Source organism: Callorhinchus milii, unplaced genomic scaffold, assembly GCF_018977255.1.
Source record: "Callorhinchus milii isolate IMCB2004 unplaced genomic scaffold, IMCB_Cmil_1.0 Scaffold14, whole genome shotgun sequence".
Lineage (NCBI taxonomy): Eukaryota > Metazoa > Chordata > Chondrichthyes > Chimaeriformes > Callorhinchidae > Callorhinchus > Callorhinchus milii.
In genome coordinates, this window is record NW_024704755.1 from 15,808,929 (window position 1) to 15,825,903 (window position 16,975).

Here is a 16,975-nt window from a genome sequence, read left to right on the forward strand (position 1 = left end):
TTGCAATCTAATACTTCACAGCTCAACAGTCTGCTCAGACAGCATTATATAAGATCGTTGAAGACATTGAGCCACTCGTATAACACCTTGTATAAGACCCTGCTGTTTTAAAGAAAAAATGCTGACATGCTCCATTCTAGGAAGGATGGTTATTAAGACAGTTGCAAACCATAACCAAGTGAAAGATGCAAAGTCTAAAGAGGGGATAGAATTAATAAAAGAGAGAAAGGCGGTTCTTAATACAGAAGAAAAGAAACAATTATAATTTAGATTATTGAAATTACTGTTGAAGAATTCTTTCAATTTTATAATAATCATATAATTTGATACAGTACCAATAACACAATAAATGGTTCAAAGGCAATTATTGTCAAGTGCATTGTGCAGTTGTAGGGCACCTCCGGAATCATATTTCCCACAGTAGGATATCACGAGTATTCAATATGTTAAGAAGATTGTTGGTCAACATATTGGGAAAAAGATCTTCATTGAAACAGAATCGTAGAGTGCACCTGACAGAAATCAATTTATCATTTTAGCTGCAGAGTATGAGCTCAGGTCCAAGCATTGTATTTGAACAGCCAACCTGCTCCTCCAGAGAGAGGAATGCTTCAAACTGAGCTAAGCTTATACTTAAATCACAACTTTATCTATCTCCAAATTATCACTTTCCCTCTTGACACAAATGTAATTCTACTCTCCACCCTGCGGTGGTCACCACATGAGTGCATGTACATTGCCTGTTCTTCTCTACAAGACCAACTCTGTTTCGGAAGTCACATCAGAACAACGATTTTTATTGGTGAATTTATGTTTCTTTCACAGTGCAATAAATGAACTATAGAGGTTGGCAAACTACAAACTACAACAAGTGAGTTAGATTTGTTGTCTATAATTGCATTGCCACTCTTCCTTCTTAGAATTGTGGATACCTCATTGAAAAAACGAATACTGAAGTTTAAAGGAAGTACTGACAATTCATAAAACGACTGATGCTGTGGCAGGGTCTGCAGCGCCAACCTGTGGTATTTCGAGGGAAAAGGAGCATTTGTGGTGGATGTACGTTCAAACCCCACATTATTTCCTTCAATCACCAGCTGGTCAGTTGTATTAATAATAATCCTCTTATGCATCATTACAACAACAACAACTTGCACTTGTATAGTGCCCTCCATATGGGGTAGTGTCTTAGAGCGCTTAACAATGGTGGGGCTTGACTCTGAGCTGAGGGTGCGGGGTTGGGGGAAGGTAGCCATAAGCACGGTCGAAGAGGAAGGTTAAGTCATAAACTCTCAAAGCGCTCTGCAGAAATTACTGTTATGTGTGTATTTGAAGGCAAGTTTGTATATGTTCCTTGATAAATTGCTCCCAGTTAAATCAACAGAACCATGTAGACCACTATTTAGTGCATATTCTAACATTAATTAGAAAGTACTCCCAAAATCCGTAGACAAAAGATTATCTTCTGAAGTCCGCTGAATTTGGTGTGTTCAGGCACAGGTTGCTTCACAGCATGTCATCTTGCAGCTACTGCAGCTCTAAGGAGATCTTGCTTACCTCCCCCCAAGGAGGATAGTGGTCAGTTGATATCCAAGAAGCACAGGTTTGAGCCCTCAGTAGGTGGATGGCATCTACCAGGAACACCCTGCAAGTTTCCTCATGGGCAACCCAGCTAAGCATTACATTTGTGATAACATTGCCACCATCTTCCTGCCATAGCTAGGACACAGATCCCTTCCCATTGAGCAATGGGAAGTTGAAGGTGCTGAGTTTGAGCAGCACATGTATATGTCTCTGCATAACAATCAAGGTTGATTCCAAGCCCTGGATATATGAACCTGTGTTACCAATTCAGATCCAGGAAGCACCATTGTCCCTCCAAGCAGCTGTCTCTCCCCATACCTCAGCATTTCCTCATCAACAATCTGATGGACATATGCCTTTGGTGTGGTGGAAGGACCTTTACAGGTCCTGTACAACTTGTGATTTGCCAGCTGCCTCGGTCCATCTCCAATGCTATGCACCAGACACGTTCTGCACCAGCTGCTTAATCCAGGGCCTCATGCAAAGGGACTTGTCAAATAGACATGCCTGCTTTGTGTCTTCCAATCAAAAGCCTCTTCGGCCATACAGAAACATGGTTCTGCACTTGTGGGCAACTACCATCTTGTCCCACTGTGATCCTGTGTTCAAGATGGTGGCATCAGCAATATAGTCACAATGGTGGCTATGGCTTGATCTGACTGAAGCATGATGATGGGTGTTTGCATGACAATCTTTGTGTCAGGTGCCCACCTGACAATATAAAAAATATTTTCGAAGCATAAAATTAAGCACAAGCTCATGCTATTGTGCAATAAATAAACCTGTGCCATTCTCATTCTACTGCAGTTATTAAATGCCATTCAGTTGAACAACTCTATACATATCAGAGAACCTAAGGATTTTGCCGTTACTTAGTCGGACAAAACGGAACCAGATACAGTCCCAAGATTAAGTCAAATCTAATCATTACTTTAATATCCTTATATCTGGTGTAGGGCTTTGTCACTTCATTGAGGTGCCTCAAAATCATCAAAGGATTTTACTGGGAAGCAGCATTTTACTTGGATTTTTCTGTAGGTACCCAGTATTCAATTTGCTCGCAGCATTATCACACAAACAGTCTTGAAGTAAATGACCAATTTTCTTTTGGAGGATTGTTGGCCAGGAGCCTTGTATCAACTCCTTTTTCTTTTTTGGATAGAGTCATGCAATCTTTAACGTTCACCTGAACAGGTAGATGGGACCTTGGTTTAATAGCTCCAAAGAATGGTATCTCTAACAATGTTTTCTCCAGTTACTGCTCTGTTTTTTTTTGTGGGCACCATTTATTGTTTTTATTGCTAACTTCTGTCTTTTTTAAAAACTTAAATTGTAATTCTTTTTAATCTTATCTGTCTCTGAGGTTATAAAATAACCATGAAAGTTAAGCTTTATCCTTGCAGATTTTGTTAGAACTAACATTCTTATACATGCTGAATCAATGCTTTAAAAGTGTCATGTTTGGTACAATAAAAAATCTGAATTTTAATCAGCGATAATATTGCGTCAAAAGACAGTGAAACTAGCAATTGTAAATGCACTTTATTTAAAATCAACAATGTATTGCCTCAAAAGTAGAACTCAGTACAATCAATCGTAGGATTACACAATTAGCACTATTGGTATTCAACAATGCATTATTAATATTAACAATATATGGTGAGAATGATTGTGGAAATATATATTAACTGTAAGACACAAATGATTATAAATCCGATAGATTGTGCATGGTGTATATTTATGTGCAGTTGAAAGAGAAAGGAACAAATAGTGTGAAAACAACAAAGTTATGCATAATATTAGTGATGGTCACAATATTGTTCTTTATCTCCAAATGCGTGAGTAATGCATGGATATGAAACAAATTTCCTTCAAGTTCACCAGTGCATTGAAATTATCAAATGATGCAAAGTAGCTGTTGCTCCTATTCGAAATGTTAATGTAGGAGAGTAAAAAGTACGTTATTACAAACATTTTCATTTTGAACGTTTTCATTTTACAAAGGTTTTTATGAACTAAGTTGCACAGTAGATCATCACTTCCCCCTCCACTGCCTCTATTCCTGCATCCATCATAGTGGGACTGCAATCTCCTGGTTCAAGCAGTACTTAACCAACTGCCATCACTTCATCTCAGTAATATATATGTAAATATAACTTTGCAAAGAAATATACACAGATGTAATAAGTGCTTGAAAGAGATGAACTTTAAACTGCTTGAAATCTTTACCCTTTGTATCTCTGTATAGGCTCTGTGCAATACTACTTGACAGAGTAGGAACTAGACTACCAAATATATTGGTTTAGTCTGACGTAAAATATCATAGATTTTATAGGAGACAATCACAACATCACATTTCAGGTACGGAAGTCTGAAAACGTTTTATAAAATCAGAGTGGGAGCCCCACTGCGCCCACAGGGACAGGAAGTTAAGCATCACTTTCACACATTTTATCTCAACTGACTTACAACCCCTTGTTGCAGATCAGTGACAGCTTTACAGGGTTTGTCTCAGTCAGAGATCAGGATGTTGGCGAGTGTTGCGTTTCAGTGTCTGTCTCTCATGTGGATCATTACTAAAGGTTTGTCCTTATTCAATATCCTAGTTTGCTGAAAAAAGACAAGGATAAAGTTCTTATTCTAGTTGCATCCATTCATATAGTCAACCGAGTCTCTATCTTGCCGAGTGTACCGAGTATCGGGTTTGTCTCTTTGTTGCAGGACTTTTGTCTCAAAACAATGTTTGAATTAATTTCTGACAGTTGCTGACGGGATGTCGATCCACGTAACTCAACATCCCAAACACGTCGCTATCAATAGAGGTGAAAATGTGAAGTTCTCCTGCGCCTTGTCTTTCACCACGAGTTTGAGAATATACTGGTGGAAGCAGGGAGAGAGTGAATACCTGGCAGGTGATCACAAGAAAGTATTTGGTTTGGAAAATACAGGAAGCGCCTTCTTCAAGCTCCTGGATGCAGCTCTCCAAGACTCTGGAATTTATTACTGTACAGTCGTGACTCAGGGAAATATAACAGTAGATGGAGCTGGATCACATTTAACTGTCTGTGGTAAGTGTCACTATATGGCAGAGATTGTAACTATTATTTTTACTAGAGCCATAGTTTACAGTTATATATCGCCTCTCATTGTTGGGAAAGCATCTTAAAATGTTTTATAAAGGCTGAGGGGCAACAGGAGCTGAGACCAAGCTGGGAGGGGAGAGAAGCCAAAAGGACAGTCAAAGAACTACAACTTCAGGAAGTATTTGAAAGGAGAGAGGGAATGGTGAAAAGGATTGATTTCGGGAAGGAATTGTGCAGCCACAGTGGGCGCTCTGTGCAGCCCCGGGCGAGGGAATAGCCGGTCGAGTCAGCTCTCACAAGACTGAAGATAGGGCGCAGTAAGAACATTTGAAATTAGATGTTTTATAGTACAATTGAGTGTTAGAAATAGTTTAAGCAGTGCCGTTTAAACCTTTACAACAAAAGAATATTTAGTTTCTCCCTATCTTCATCAATATATACTCAACAACACAACTACTACAACTTGCATTTATACAGCGCCCTTCACGAGGGGAAGTGCCCCAGAGCGCTTTATAGTGGGAGAGTCTGACCCTGAGCCAGGAGGAGAGAGAAAGGGGAGGTGACCGTAAGCGGGATGAAAAAGGAAAGTCTTTAGATGGGATTTGAAAGTGAGGAGGTTGTGGACAAGGCCGAGGGATTGAGAGAGAGAGTTCCAGACTTTGGGGTGTAGTGGCTGAAGGCATGGCCACTGATGGTGGAGCGGAGGGGGCAAGGGACGAACTGGAGGCCGGAGCCAGCTGAGCGGTGGCAGAGGGTGGTGATTAACTCATGCCTGTCTTACTCGAACCAAACATCCGTACCCACATCTCACCAGTTCTGGCCAGGCTTCCCATCACCGATTGGATTGACTTCAAGATCTTCACACTCGTGTTCAAATCCCTTCACTCTTTGGCACCTCCTTTTACCTCTCCTACCTCCTCACACCCCAATGCACCAACCGGCGCCTCCGCTCGATTGGCACCGACCTCTTGCTCATTCCTCTCACCTTCCGCCCCAATATCGATGTCAAGCTTTCAGCCACTACACTCCAAAACTCTGGAACACTCCCTTATTGCTTCCAAATTTTTACTGAGAACTGAAATGAGACTAACCAGCTGTTTTGTTCCTGGTTTATCTTTTGCACTTTTCTTGAAAAATGGCACTCCTTCTGGCACCCTTCAATCATCCGCACCCTATCAGTTTCCAACACATTTGGAAAATCATTGGTAGAGCCTCTACTGTCTCTTCACTGGTTTCCTCAACAATCTGGAATCCCATCAGAGACCTGTGACTTCTCAAGTTTATAGCAAAGAAGACAATTTGGCTCATATTGTCTATACTGAATCTTTGAAGTTCCTTTTAGGAATTTTTACAGTTCCCTTCTAAAAAGTAGTAACGATCATACAATGTGTCTCGACCACAGCATCCGGCAGGACAATCTATATCCTAACACTCTGTGTGAAAAAAAAATCGTAAACTTCCTTATTTGCTCCTTTGCTAACTATCGTAATTTGAAGTCATCTAGTCACCGACTCTCTGACCAGAGGTTCATTATATCAAAACCCCTCATCACCTTAAAGACTGTAAACTTCACACGTGTCTGCATTAAATTTAATTTGTCATTTCTCTGCCCATTCAATGAATCTGTACATTCCCCCTGAAGTTGGATAGCATCTTCTTGCAATAACTGAATGCACCTTCTTCATTTTCCATATTTTTGTGTTTTCTGCAAACGTGAAAATTGTGCCTCTTACACCAGAATCCAGATCACATAAAAATGTCAAATTATTCTAGATTAGTGGGAAGTGACTCAAAAAGTTTTATTAATAGCTGGTGAATTTGGTCAGTCGCTTCATGGCTATAGTGAGACATTTCTGTGCACAAAATTGTCTGCTGTGTTTGCTAGCAAATGCAGGCAACACTTTTTACAATAAAGCCTGCAAAGTGAATTGAGACGTGATCAGATGCTATATCAAAGATTTTTTATTGCAGTGCCCCCAATTGTACTGAAGCTTTCCTCTAATGCTCCTCAAAAAGATTCATCTCCATTTCTGACTCTCTTGTGTGAAACAACCGCATTTTATCCAGAGAATGTCACCTTCACTTGGTCTAAAAACAGCACCGAAATTACAACTGGGATAATCACCACTAATCAATTGAATGCAGAGGGATTGTTTGAAGCTTCCAGCTGTATGGAGGAGACACAGTCTGTCCAGAATGGGACTGTTTATACCTGTCGGGTGTTTCACCTCAGCCTCCAGACTCCGGGAATTGGCAACTACACGGTTCACCTTCCCAACATAGGTAGGAATCCAATAATTGCAGTATTAATTAGTGTTAACTGTATTTTACAAGAATATTTCCTTCTGTTAATTCACGTGAGAAATGGCAGCCATACAGTTTCATAATTTGCTTCATGTAAAAACATTCTACTTAAAATGAAGAATCTTTGAACGATAAGAAATGTTTAATGATTTTCTCGGTTGTGTCAGTGGGTAGGTTAGTTTTACTTTTTATTTTGCAGAAAGTTGATGCTACTGAAAAGTCCAAACTGGATCATGTGCTACACTGAAAATTATAAAGTGTACCACTCCTCAATCTAATCTATTTAATGATAACATGCCTGTTAAACGCTACCATGAGTAGCACACAGTCTACATCTTTACTCCATTGGCTCCCTCTCCTTCAGAGGATCCAGTTCAAGATTCTGGTCCTCACCTACAAAGCCTATGGCCTCGCCCCACCCTACCTCAGTGACTTCCTAACCCCCTACCAACCCACCCGTTCCCTCCGCTCAGCCGGCTCCGGCCTGCTCCACGTCCCCCCGACCCACCCGCCCCACCATTGGCGGGAGAGCCTCCAGCCACTCTGCCCCCATCTCTGGAATTCCGTCCCCAATCACTCCGCCTCGGCCCCTCCTTAGCCTCCTCAAGTCTTGCCTCAAAACCCTCCTCTTCGACCATGCCATCGGTCATCCCCCTTCCCCTCCCCTCCCTTCTCCCACCCTGACCCCAGCTCAGGTCTGAAATGCTACACATTGTCCAGTGCCTCCTGACGTGAAAGGGGCTATACTAATGTAATCTAGTTGTTATTGTTGTTGTTACTTTAAGCACTCCATGACACCTCCCTACGTGAAGGGGGACAGGTGGGGGGGGAATAATCCCTTCAGAAGATAATAATAATTTTGTCACTCAATCCACGACTGTTTATGGCACACTACTGGGTGCAATTGACTGCCGCATTTCGCCCCCAAATATAGAGCTAATTCACTTTACAATATATGCTGTAAAATGCTTTTAAACATCTCAACAATGTGATGAGGCACTATATCAAATGCAATGATTATTATTATTGTTCTTATTACTATATCAAATGTTTCCCAATTCACACTGTGAATATCTATCTTCTCTTGTCATGTGGTTTGCCTCATGCATATAGAATCACATTCAACAGTCATCGTAGAATATTTGAACCATTGGTGTTGTAAAATAATATCACTTGCCCCTGGAAATATTAAAACCTTGGGTTTCAAAAGATTACCTTCTAATCTATGAGGAATCTGAGCACGACATCTATAATTTTCATCACATTTCCGATTTTTTATGAGTTAATATTTTGTCCCTGAAATATATTTAATGCTCTGTCTGACCTGGTTTCACTGTGCTAACTATTGTTATTCCCAGATCACAGTCTCTGTTCATAGGCTTCATATAATTCTGTGTCAGCCTGGCGGAGTGCTGGCACACTCACCTCTGAGTCAGAACATTTTGAGTTCAAACCTCATTTGGGGACTTAGATTCACATAGTCTAAGTAAGATGACACTCCAATCCAGTGTTGCAGTGTTGCATTGTCAGAGGTGACATCCTTCGGATGAGAGATTAAACCAAGATCCCGTCTGCCTGTTCAAGTGGACGCTATCAATCCCATGAAACTATCCAAAAAGAGAAGGAAGATTCTCTCTCCTGGTGGTCTGGCCAATAATCCCACAAATAAAAGTGTTCACTCACTGTTTGTGAGATATTATTGATGCAACTAGCTGCTGCGTTTCGCCCACAAAATATAGTCAAAAGACACTAAGGTATTACATCAAATGCAAGGACTATTATTTATTATTAATAATTGTGTTTTTCGTCAGAACTCAACCATATTTCGCCTGAAATCGGGAGTTAAACCTGAGGACTAATGACCCTGCAGCCCGTATCCCAATGTAATTTAGCGCACAATGTATGCAATATTTGACTCTGTTCAACGTCAATCATCACTTGTGCCCTGCCAACATGTTTCATTATCTGCAGTTGTCTCTCTATAAAATAATTAACTTTCTGTTTCATCTCTCTTATTCTACAGTAAATATAATCGAATATCTTAATTTCAATGGGTAAAACAAGTCACCTGAAACATCCATTATATGCCCAAAAATATACGGTTAATTCACGTTGCAATATATTCTGTGAGGCACTTTGAGACATCTTGGAGACATGATACGGTGCTATATCAAATACAAGGATTATTATTATTAATATAATATATAGATTTTACTTAAAATGGATAAACAGAAAATCGTAATTTGTCCTGAAAACACTTTACTTTCTGGAGAATTGTGCAATTACTGAAATTGTAAACCATTGCATCACAATGTGCAGTTTAACCTCTCATCTCCCAGTGTCCAGGCCAACAATCCCCCAAATAAAAGTGTTGTGTTTCACAACGACTGTAAGGCATTACTGTGTGGAAACTGGCTGCTGTGTTTTGCCCAAAAATACACAATCCAACAGTTTACAGTATATCATGTGAAGTGCTTTGAGGCGCCTTGACGATGTGAAAAGACATTATGTTAAATGCAAGGATTATTATTTCATTATTATGATCTTATATTATTTTGATAGAAGAAAAGGATCGGTTGCTATATCTATCACTGATCGCTGGATGTACAGTGGGGCTGTTTTTTTTGGTGCTTTTAGTATTCTTTGGAAATCGATCCAAATTTATGAAAATGAAAGGTAAGAATCAATTTGTTTTGTTCTGATTAATTCTGGATGCTTGATTTTGAGACATGTAAGTGTGCAAGTGCTATTGTCCTCCGTTGACACAGAAAGACGGTTTTGCATCGAAATATAGACCTAGAAGCTCTAGTTGCCCAATTGCTTTTTATTCTATAACATACATACACACATATACTCATTTATACACACACATACGCACATATACACACACACACATATATATATACACACACATGTACACACACATATGCACGTATATATATATAAACACACACACATATCCACACACACACAAACACATAGATATATATACACACGCACGCACATACACATACACACATATATAGATACACATACATATATACACACAGACTCATACATATACACATACATATACACGCATACACCAATACACATATATACACATACACGTATCTATACACACAAGCATATACACACACACATATATACATGCACATACATACACGTATACATATACGCATACACATATATGCTCACACACACCTATGTATACACACATATACACACACATACATACATATATAGACACGCATATCAATATATATAGATTCACACATGCACACATATACACACAAATACATATGCACACACATATATACATACACATATACACAGATATATATATATATATATACACACATACATACACATATACACATATATACACACACATACATATATTTACACATACACACACATACGCATATATAAACACACACATACACACATGTATACACACACACATAAATTGCTGGCAGGGTGAAACCTAAGGCAAATTTCCTTACTCCACATGCCTGATAATAAACCCTCAAGAAAAAAAATTATAAATTGGTCACTTCAATCCACGGCTGTTTGAAGGACACTGCTGTGCGCAATTGGCTGCAGTGTTTTGCCCACAAAACATACAGTCAATCACTTTACAATATATTCTGTGAATTGCTTTGAGATATCTAGAAGATGTGAAAAGCACTTTATCAAATGCAAGGGTTATTATTATTATTATATTATTATTGTTTTCATTCTCAATTGGAGATTCAGTAAAAATGTCAGTTATTGTATTTCATTCATTTTAGGGGTACACAGGAAACAGAATGATCCAGACCATCATAACCAACAGGTAACATACATCCCATGCATACCTAAAGGGTGATTGATAGCATTGAAAAGGATTGTGTTGTTTATAATTATATGAGGATGTTTTCAAAATATTTCTTACCTGATTACCCGTTTCACTATGTCATTCAAATTGGGTTCACACCAATATGAGGCACCAAAGCAATGCAGGTAACATAATAAACAAGCCAACCGGTCTTGAGAAAACATTCCCATACATTAGGGCAAAAGTTGAGAGTTTCAGTTTGTGATTTACAGGCAATGCAAGGAGGAGATGCTGAGACGGTGACTTATATCACACTGGATTTGAAAAGTTCCAATAAACTTTCAAGACCTAAACATCAGGAGGACAGGACAGTGTACGCCAAGGTACAGCTGAAAATATACAATTATATTATTCTAACCGTAATAAAGAGATTGAAGCCCATGTGTTCTGTTTTGGACACCTCACTTCAGGGAGGATGTTAAATCCTGCAGAGAAGATTTGTGAAGTGTGGTTTGTTTTCATTGGAGCGAGACTGTTCAGAGGGGATCTGATCAACATGCACCAAATTACAAATTATGTTAAAATCTGCCAAGAAGATGTGTGAGAATTATATAAGGAAGCTGGAGAAATCTGCTTCCATTGGAGCAAAGAAAGTTGTGAGGGGATCTGATAAAGGTGTATCAAATTCGCAATGATTTTGACATGGTATGAAGAATGAAGCTATTCCCGCTGATAAGAGAGTCAGAAAATAGAGGACATGTATACGTTAGTCTAAAGAGCGAAAGGAAAGTTCAGCAGATTGTTTTCACACTGGGCCTTGTTTTGGTAAGGTAGTAAAAGCAGAGCCTATTGTGAGTTTCAATAAAGAAGTCGATAGGCCCATGAATTATATACTGAACGGGGCCTCTAGTCCCCAAGACCTCAACAACTTATCCCAAATATTGTTCTTTATTCGTGAGCCTAGACAGTGCATGCAGCAAATTAGGCTCCTCGATAGACATCACTACTTAATGGAAACAGTCTTACGCACCTCTTTCCGACAGACAATTGACGAATTGCACACTACCTGAGAGGTCCCCCCTCTCCATTCCCAGGCAAGGGATGTTGAGGTTATTTGCCTCGCTGCCTGGACAACTCTGGGAGGGAGCTGGGTACCTCTGGGTTCCTACAGATGGGTTTGGAACTGAACAGTTGTCTTTACAATTGAGCTATAGAAGAAACTATCAAAGAGATTCCAATGGTTATTTTTTTTTCTGTTTGAATTTTCGTATAAAGACTGAATTCATTAAATTCCAATTCCGTGGCTTTTTTAGATCAAACAAAAGGCAGAAGATGATAAGCAGGTATATGCTACTTTGGAGTTTTCTGGCCCGGAGACAGTAGGAAAACCTAAGAAAAGCAACCCAAATATAGAGTATACCGCAGTGCAGGTGAGAAATCGCGAAGGACATTGGAGGGCGTTTACAGGAAACCAAAATCAATGATATGTGGCAATGTTAGCTGCAGGAGCTGATTATTAGAGCAAAGTGATGGTAGGTTCTCTAACATATAAAGTAATATGGTAGGGCCTATACATGGTAGGAAACCTACCATCAGCCCCACTCCCACCCCACCACCTACACGCCACCACCCACCCCCACCACCACATACACGCGCATACACACACACACACACATCAATGAATGTTGAGTTCATTGCAGCTTTCTCCATATAAATTGGGGTTGGAGCCAGGTACATCTATGATACTTATAGCACTGAATAGTTGGCTTTATCAAGTGAGATATGGGAATAAACAAGATGGAGATACGTATCAACAAGGGGCAGAAAACTCTAGTGGGAGTAGTTTATAGCCCCCCGAACAGCAGTCACAGTATCTCTCAAGGTATAAATCAGGAAATTAGCAGAGCACGTAGTAAAGGAAAAACATTAATTGTGGGTGATTTTAATCTGCACATAAATTGCGACAATCAAATTGGGAAAAATATGATAGAAGAAGAGTTTATAGAATGTATTAGGGATAATTATCTGTATCAGTATGCCGAAGAACCAACCAAGGAACAGGCCATATTAGACCTTGTTTTGTGCAATGAAGCAGGGCTGATCAGCAAACTGGAAATTAAGGCTCCTCGAGGGCAAAGTGATCATAATATGATGGAATTTAGCATTAAGTTAAAGAGAGAAATAGTTAAGTCCGAAGCAAAAGTTTTAAATTTAAGTAGAGCCAATTTTGCTGGTATGAGAAAGAATTTAGCCAAAATAAGTTAGACTAAAGGATTTGACAGTAGACCAGCAATGGCAGACGTTTAAGGAGATAGTGCAAAATCCCCAGCGAGCACGTATTCCTTTGAGGAATAAGAATGCCACGGGAAAGGTGGCCCAACCGTGGCTAACTGGAGCAGTTAGGGAAAGTATAAAGTTAAAGGAAGAAGCCTATAAAACAGCTAAGATAAGTAGTAAACCCGAGGATTGGGAGAACTTTAGGGATCAACAAAGGAGAACCAAAAAAGTGATTAAGAGGGAGAAAATGGAATATGAGGGCAAACTAGCGAAGAACATAAAGACAGACTGTAAGAGTTTTTACAAATATATAAAGAGGAAGAGGCTGTCAAGGGTAAATGTGGGTTCGCTACAGGCAGAGACGGGCGGAATTATAGTAGGGAACAAAGACATGACAGAGTCATTAAACAAGTACTTTGCTACTGTCTTCACCTTAGAAGACACTGAAAACCTACCAAGAATAGAGGGGAACCAAGAAGACAATGTTAGCGAGCAACTTGGAGGAATTAATATTAGTAAAGAAATGGTTTTAGGTAAATTATCAGGTCTTAAAACTGATAAATCTCCTGGACCTGATGGCCTACATCCTAGGGTTTTAAAAGAGGTGGCTACTGAGATAGTGGATGGCTTGTCTTTGATCTTCCAAAATTCTCTGGATTCTGGAACGGTTCCCATTGATTGGAAGATTGCAAACGTAACACCACTATTTAAGAAGGGTGGGAGAGAAAAGATGGGGAACTATAGACCAGTTAGTCTGACATCAGTAGTAGGGAAAATTCTTGAGTCCTTAATTAAAGATGTCGTTATGGGATTCCTGGAAGACCATAACAAGATTAGGCAGAGTCAACATGGCTTTACAAAAGGGAAGTCATGCTTAACTAATCTTTTAGAGTTTTTTGAAGATGTATCTGCAGGTTAGATAGGGGAGAACCAGTAGATGTAGTATATTTAGATTTTAAAAAGGCATTTGACAAAGTGCCACACAAAAGGCTATTGCACAAGGTTAAGGCCCATGGGATTAATGGGAACATATTAGCATGGATTGAAGAGTGGCTAATGGGTAGAAAACAGAGAGTAGGGATAAACGGGTCATTCTCGAATTGGCAGGATGTGACTAGTGGAGTGCCACAAGGATCAGTGCTTGGGCCTCAGCTATTTACAATTTACATCAATGATCTAGACGAGGACATTGAATGTAACATATCTAAATTCGCGGATGACACTAAACTCGGTGGGAGAGTAAGCTCTGAGGATGATGCAAAAAGATTGCAACGGGATATAGATAGGCGAGGGGAGTGGGCAAGTAGGTGACAGATGGAATTTAATATGGGAAAGTGTGAAGTTATTCAGCTAGGTAGCAAAAATAGGAAAACAGATTATTTTCTAGAGAGGGAGAGATTAGATAGTGTTAGAGTGCAGAGGGATTTGGGTGTCCTTGTACACCAATCTCAAAAAGTTAGTTTGCAGGTGCAGCAGCAACTAAGAAGGCGAACGGCATGTTAGCATTCATTGTAAAAGGTTTAGAGTACAAGAGTAGGGAAGTCTTGCTGCAATTGTATAGGGCCTTGGTGAGACCGCACCGAGAGTATTGTGTGCAGTTTTGGTTTCCTTATTTAAAAAAGGACATACTTGCCCTGGAGGGGGTGCAGAGTAGATTCATTCGGTTAGTTCCTGGGATGAGGGGATTGACCTATGAGGATAGGCTGAATAAACTAGGGCTGTATTCTCTAGAGTACAGAAGAATTAGGGGAGATCTTATTGAAACATATAAGATTCTTAAAGGGTGGAATAAAGTAGACACTGAGGGTTTGTTTCCCCTGGTAGGAGAATCTATAACCAGGGGTCACAGTCTTAAGATTAAGGGTCAGCCTTTTAGAACAGAGTTGAGGAAACATTTCTTCACTCAGAGGGTAGTGAATTTATGGAATTCACTCCCCCAGAAGTGTGTAGATGCTCAGTCCTTGAACATCTTCAAGGCTGAGACTGATAGATTTTTAAAAAATAGGGATTAGGGGATATGGGGATAGGGCAGGTAATAAGAGTGAGGTCTGAAGATTAGCCATGATCTTATCGAATGGCGGGGCACAGGCTCAAGGGGCCGAATGGCCTACTCCTGCTCCTAATTCTTATGTTCTTATGTTCTTATATGGGTATTTTCAATGATATTTCTGATTTTTTTGCAAAGAGAGCAAACTAACTAAATTACCAATCCTTGCCTGTTACAGACCATGCAAGGGGCAGCTGGTAACAACCTCACATATGCTACTCTTCATTTTTCTGACTCCAAGACAACACAAAAAATATTCACCGTGAAGTAAATGCAGTGTATACCGAGATACAGGTGAGAAAGAACTCAGAGTAATCTACGGGGAGCTAAGACCTAATGTCACAATTTTATAAACCAATTTTAGTATATTGGTTATATTCTCTGTCATAGCGACTCAGCTCACTCACACCAATATTGTGCTGCTAGTACATCACCAGTATTTCCAGAGAAAATTGCAGTTCAAGAATCATAGAATAATGCCAGAGAAGCAAAACAGACCATTCTTCCCAAACCAAGCTGTGTGAATGCTTTTTCCACACCAATTAGCCCAATCTAAAACTTCTATTCGCTCACCAATCCACTGAGTTTCTCACTCTTTAAGAATCTGTCCTTCCCATTTCTTCGTTTACAGAGAAATAAAACTTTGTGCCCATACTTTGCGTGAAGAATTTTTCTAACACCAATTTTTCAGTTTTCAATTTTTATGATTATCCTAAATTTGTTCCCTCTACTAACTGACCAGCTGTGTTTTGCTCCACACAGTTAAGCCAATCTAATTTTCCTGCTTGCTCCCCAACCCCATGCCTTGACTTTTACCTAGAACTACACTTACAAAACTATCAGTATTTTATCAAAGTTGGACAAAAGGATAAACTAACAATGTTCCCGAACATTGGCTTTACAGGCTAATCAAGGGGCAGCTTAGCAGCTGACATATGATGCTTTAGAATTTTCTGCCTCCAAGAAAACAGGAAAATCTGAACACGATGACAAGAATACAGAGTAAGCCAAGTCATGGGCAAGAAAATCGAAAGGAGCAATAGAGGCCATCTTGATGAAACAGGATCCACAATGATATGTTTGGAAGCTGATTAGTGTACAGTACAATGTTAGTCATTCCATACAATGTGGAGTAATGAATTGCATCCGTCAAACACAACTGTAGTTACATGTGGGCTTTAAATATTTTAGGTGGTTTCTTGTAGAAAAGTAATCCTTCTTAAATTTATTTTTGGATTTAAGTACTAATGATGTTTTATATTTATCTGATAATGTCATTAGACCTATCTGGCGAATTTTTTAATTCAGAAATGGTCATTTATACCACAATAAACAATCCTCAAAAACACAAACCATAATCAGCTTAAATAAGTTTGGCGTCATATTGTATCGCGCTTTATCACCTTTTTTAAAGATATGCCGTATCATTTTTTGTGAACCTTTTCAATAAAGAACAATCTGAAGCAGAAGTCGTGTGATTTCTCCATTAATCACATTGTTTTTTCAATATTCAGCAAGGGTGGTATGAGTTAGCTTCAAATCTGGTGAATAAAATATCAAAGTGGCTCAAAATTGATCAATTCATCCTTCAGCAGTGGAAAGATTGAGGTGTGGGTGTTCTACCCATGAAGTATCTGTTAAAATGTACTGGACAGGAAGTAATTGGGCTTTCAACCTGTTGTTTTTGTGGTTTGTGATATTCACACTAAATGATTCCATTACAAGTGTCTCATGCTCTCGGACTGAATGTAGAGTGTGGTTTTATGAACTTTTCTCCACCATTAGCGGTTTCTGCATTATTCAGCATGTAGGCGGCTGCAGCTATCAGGCCTGAATTCTACCTATTGTCAATCTTTAAGA

General features: G+C 39.5%; 1 protein-coding gene across 1 annotated transcript; it reads left to right on the plus strand.

Moving 5' to 3' along the window:
• The first annotated feature begins 4,357 nt into the window (after positions 1 to 4,357).
• On the plus strand, positions 4,358 to 16,490 carry LOC103185939 (natural cytotoxicity triggering receptor 3 ligand 1-like). Its single transcript, XM_007904703.2, has 8 exons — positions 4,358 to 4,652; positions 6,639 to 6,950; positions 9,534 to 9,647; positions 10,766 to 10,809; positions 11,064 to 11,174; positions 12,105 to 12,221; positions 15,294 to 15,409; positions 16,020 to 16,490. The coding sequence occupies exons 1-7, from the start codon at positions 4,358 to 4,360 to the stop codon at positions 15,384 to 15,386; spliced, it is 1,086 nt and encodes a 361-aa protein (XP_007902894.2). The 3' UTR covers positions 15,387 to 15,409; positions 16,020 to 16,490.
• The last annotated feature ends 485 nt before the right edge of the window (positions 16,491 to 16,975 follow it).